The sequence below is a fragment of the Salvelinus namaycush genome, chromosome 13 (genome assembly GCF_016432855.1).
Source record: "Salvelinus namaycush isolate Seneca chromosome 13, SaNama_1.0, whole genome shotgun sequence".
In the NCBI taxonomy this organism is placed as follows: Eukaryota; Metazoa; Chordata; class Actinopteri; order Salmoniformes; family Salmonidae; genus Salvelinus; species Salvelinus namaycush.
The window spans coordinates 27,961,253-27,966,595 of NC_052319.1; the positions used below are offsets into that span (position 1 = coordinate 27,961,253).

Here is a 5,343-nt window from a genome sequence, read left to right on the forward strand (position 1 = left end):
GCTGGACCTAATATCACCATGCTGCTACATACAGTCCACTAGATGAAACATAACACACTCTTTTAAGTTGTGTGTCTTTATAAAATGATGTGTTTAACCCATACTGTGTACCGATGTTGTGACAAAGCATGCCTTAACCATTTGTTTTATTATGCATTTGTTATCCACCTATTTGTACCAGTGCTGGTCCCTTCCAAAGACACACACACACACACACACACACACACACACACACACACACACACACACACACACACACACACACACACACACACACACACACACACACACACACACACACACACACACACACACACACACACACACACACACACACACACACACACACAGACACACACACCACTTCAGACTAAGCAATATACCAAAAACTGCTCAAGGACACTCTGCCAGCAGCTGACTAGAGACTCTGGCAGCCCATCGGCCTTCTGGGAAATGTGGTCCTGTGTGATTGACAGGCCAGCGGAAGGGGGGGGGGGGGGGGGGCATCACTGACGGCATGCCATTAATGTCACTGTCTTACACTGAAGCACTTATTCTCTCTTTCTTGCTCGTTCTCTCTCTCTCTCCCCCTCCTCTCTCTTTCTACAGGGACCTAAAGAAGGTTGGTGTGACTATCGTCGGCCCCCAGAAGAACATTGTGAGCAGCATCAAAGCACTAGAGAGCCACAGTAAGACCGCCCCTGTCCCAGTGTAACTCGACCGAGCCACTAGAGACTGGCTGTCTGGCTGACTGGCTGACTGGCTGCCCTCTGGGCCCCGTTCCAATCTGAATGAAGCCCCTCTGGGCCCCGTTCCAATCTGAATGAAGCCCCTCTGGGCCCTGTTCCAATCTGAATAAAGCCCCTCTGGGCCCCGTTCCAATATGATTTAAAGCGTCTCCCCTTCAGTTCCTCCCTTCACTCCAGTGAGACCTCTGTGAACGTTTCAATGACGTTCCTTCCACAAGGGAGGCTTCCCCTTGTGAGGGGTAGTGATGGGGAGAGGAGGGGCTCATTGGATTAGAACAGCCCTCTGATCTCTCTAACATACAGGAAGGAAGTCCCAAACTAAAGGAGGAAGTAGACGTTAGAAAAGTGGTGCAGCGGAGGGCGACTGCCCTGGAGATCGACGCTCCTCACCAATGCTGAGATGCCTTACTGAGAACAGGAGAGGAGAGAACCTGGCCTTGGACCTTGGGGGCATGGCGATAAAGGGCTGGTGCTGGGATTGGATAATGTGGGACAGCAGGGCCCTTTGTGTGACCTATAGTGGTAAGGGGCTCGTTGAGAACTGATCCAATCGTGATCCTGTGGATTTGACTGACAACTCTTTAACTCTGGAGAGGGGGACATTAAATGCCTTGAGTAGAATAATGCAGTCAGCAGCAGCAATCCACTCACATCAACCTGGAGCAGACAGAATCAGACCTGGAGATTCATTCATGAACTCTGAGACGCTGGACTCCCACCACTGAAGACCCCACTCTCTCACAGAGAAGGACTGATACCACTCTGTGTGTCTGTGTGTCTGTGAGTGTGTGCTCCTGTGTTACTCAAGAGAAAGTCAGCTTGAGTAAGAAGCCAAACCATTGGATGGGCACCCAGACTACAATAAGCCATGTATCCCCTAGCTATAGCCTACAGTCTGAAAACAGTTGATGTCAAACAGAAAGCAATAATCACAACAATCAGCTATCAGTTTTATCAACCAGAACCAATGAGTCTCACACAGTTTGCTCTGATGGTTCACAGGACATCAGACCACATACAGAACTGTAATTAACTGCCAAAAGTCTGCTTATTATACAGTAGGTGATGATACATCACTCCAAGCTTCCTTATTCCAACCCCTAGTGTGAAATCTCAGTATCTGTAATTCATTCAAACTAAAGCAGGATAGAGAGAAAAGGAGAGATCGAGAGAGAGGTAGAAGTAGAGAGAGATGTGGAGGGAGAGAGGAATAGAGAAGGAAATACAGACAGAGAGAGAGACAGACAGAGAGCGACCGACAGAGAAAGACAGACAGAGAGAGAGAGAGACAGAGAGAGAGAGAGACAGAGAAAGACAGAGAGAGAGCGACAGAGAGAGAATACCTTGCAACCGACTACTACAGAGCATATTCTGCTCTGTAAGGTAGATAGATGACACTATCCCCGAGCTCTTCTAATGCCTTCTTCCAGCAGCGGTGGAGATCTCACAACTCTCTGGAAACAACGAGTGTGTGAGTGTAATACATCTCTGGAGCAGACAATGATTCTCTCTGATCTGAACAATGGTGCGTGTGGATGCGTGATAGCACCCCCGTCTGCCCCCTGCCCGCCTGTTGCCCTTAGCTGCTGTTGCGTGTTCTATTAGCATGTACATATGTAAACAACCATGTTACTATAGCTACTAGCAGTACAGTTCCCTTCCATAGCCATCCCTTTGTACAAATGTTTCTATGTATAAAAGAATGAACAAAAATATCTGTGCAACATTTTAAAAAGGCAAAAATTATTTGTATTATATTTGATGTTATTTTGTATTATATTTGTTTTTTACATTAAAAAAGCAATTATAATAAGCTATTATTTATTTGTTAACATATACAGTGCATAAGTGTAGTGTTTTGTTTGTAGCAGACAGTAGGTTATAACATGGTTCTGTGACAGCGTCGTCAATGTTTTCTGTTTTCTTTATAATCATGAACATTTGGAAGAGCAATACTGTTAACCACCCCCTCCTTACTCTTTTAGCTTTCTTTAGATGAACGTGTGTGCGTGTGTATGTGTGTGCATGCAAGCGTGTGTGTGTGTTGGTGTGCGTGCGTGTGTGTGTAAATGTGTGTGTGTGCTTGTGCAAATGTAAAAGGCCTTGTCTACTAATGTTAAATGATTTGTAGTGGAAACATTTATATTTTTATAATAAACATTCTTAAAATATTTTTGAAAAAATTAATGCCGATAAACTTGCCCCTATGATTCTTTCTGGTATTTTACAGCTTTGGGACAACATAACAAGCCCTCTCCTGTCTCTACCAGACATCTGGTCTCCAGCTCTCCTCTCTACTCCCCACAGAGCTTCTGTTGTCAATCCCTGTTCTTCTGCTCTGAATCAGAATCCATGTTCAGGGCCACTTCCAATAAGGTCTTTCATATACAGTAGAGCAGGCCCGACGTAGTTAGCAGGTAGATTTATTGTGTGATTTTAATGCAGCTGATCTTACAGGGTTCCAGAGTGGGGCAGCGTCTGGGGGGATGTCTGGGGGCCGACTGATGTGTGTGTGTGTGTGTGTGTGTGTGTGTGTGTGTGTGTGTGTGTGTGTGTGTGTGTGTGTGTGTGTGTGTGTGTGTGTGTGTGTGTGTGTGTGTGTGTGTGTGTGTGTGTGATGGAGACTGATGGTCTCTCTGCTCTCCCCTGGAAGCCTGACACTCTCCAGATGTGAGGAGCAAGGGAGAGATGGAGAAGAGGAGCGAGGGGAAAGGGATAAAGGAGAGGAAAGGGGGTGAGCTGGACATTGCCCCCTAGTCAGGGAACGATGAACACATTATGTTACACATTGTTGTTCCAATTTGTTCTTTACTGTGATCTAAAACCCCTGAGCTCCTGGGAACAAGAAGTGACCGGGGAAAGATGGAGGGGAGGAGCAAGGGAGAAGACTGGAGAGAGAGATGAACTAGCAGCTGCAGGAGGACAGGAGACAGACAGGTGGTGAGAGGGAAAGAGATAGACGGAGAAAGACTAAGGGTGAGCGAAAGAGACTAAAAGTAGGCAGGAGAACAGGACAGGAGGTGTCTGCAACAGTCCCGTTGTAAAAGTGAGAGGCCAGTAGAACACAGTGTTAAGCTAACACAGCCAGGCAGGGAGGTTAACAGGGCCCATTTATCACCCGCTGTCTAACTCTGCTCACCTGGCAGCAGCAGGCCCAGAAAGCATTTCTCCACTTGGGGAACAGGAATGAGGATCATTTTTTAAAAACTATTTATTTAACCTTTATTTAACTAGGCAAGTCAGTTATTTTACAATGACAGCCTACCTCGGCCAAACCCTCCCATAACCCAGAGCCAATTGTGCTCTGCCCTATGGGAGTCCTAATCACAGGTGGTTGTGATACAGCCTGGGATTAAACCAGGGCATGTAGTGACGCCTCTAGCACTGAGATGCAGTGCCTTAGACCGCTGCGCCACTCAGGAGCAAAGAAAGCATGTTTCTGCTTTGTAAATGTCTGTTCTGAGTACAACACTGTAATGTCTGTATCATATTTTGAATTGTAAACCCCAAACCCTCTCTTCTCAATCTCTTACTAACCCTTTCACCATAATTTCTTCCCCCTACACCCAACCCCCTGCCATACCCCCTCCTCCCAACCTTGGACCCTATCCCCTCTACCCTGTGGAGCAAACCCTATCTTCCCCTCTCCTCCAACCCTTCTACCATGGATCCCTTCAACCCCCTTTACTTCATGACATGGACTCAACCCTTTTCTCGTGTCTTCCCTCTCACCCTAGCTGTCACAGTAAAAAGTCTCCAGCTGTGTGCAGCTGCAGTGCGGGGCGTGACACCAGCTTGGAAAGACATTGGCTCTGTCTTGTGTACTTGACCAAGGATGCTGCTACATGCTGGGAGGATGTCATCCATATACACGTCACATAGAAACAGTTTCACAAAGGTGCATTTCTACACACACAGTAACATACACTACATGACCAAAAGTATGTGGACACCTGGTCGTCGAACATCTAATTCCAAAGTCATGGGAATTAATATGGAGTTGGTCCCCCCTTTGCTGCTATAACAGCATCCAGTGTTCTGGGAAGGCTTTCAAATAGATGTTGGAACATTCCTGCGGGGACTTGCTTCCATTCAGCCACAAGAGCATTAGTGAGGTCGGGCACTGATGTTGGGCGATTAGCCCTGGCTCGCAGTCGGCGTTCCAATTGATCCCAAAGGTGTTCGATGGGTTTGAGGTCAGGGCTCTGTGCAGGCCAGTCAAGTTCTTCCACACGATCTCGAAAAAACCATTTCTGTATGTACCTCGCTTTGTGCACAGGGGCATTGTCATGCTGAAACAGGAAAGGGCCTTACCCCAAACTGTTGCCACAAAGTTGGAGGCACAGAATCGTGTAGAACGTAATTGTATGCTGTAGCGTTAAGATTTCCCTTCACTGGAACTAAGGGGCCCATCCTGAACCATGAAAAACAGTCCCAGACCATTATTCCTCCTGAATCTCCTGATGAACAGTTCTTGTGCTGACGTTGCTTCCAGAGACAGTTTGGAACTCGGTAGTGAGTGTTGCAACCAAGGACAGACGATTTTTACACGCTACGTGCTTCAGCACTCAGCGGGCTGTTCTGTGAGTTTGTG

At 47.0% G+C, this 5,343-nt stretch overlaps 1 protein-coding gene across 1 annotated transcript in view; it reads left to right on the plus strand.

The window, feature by feature from the left end:
* LOC120058069 (ephrin type-A receptor 3-like) overlaps positions 1–1,998 on the plus strand; it is a 24,003-nt gene extending 22,005 nt beyond the window's left edge. Inside the window, exon 6 of the mRNA XM_039006548.1 lies at positions 610–1,998. Within this exon, the coding sequence (XP_038862476.1) occupies positions 610–715 (106 nt within the window). The 3' untranslated portion in view covers positions 716–1,998. The remainder of the gene's footprint in view (positions 1–609) is intronic.
* The last annotated feature ends 3,345 nt before the right edge of the window (positions 1,999–5,343 follow it).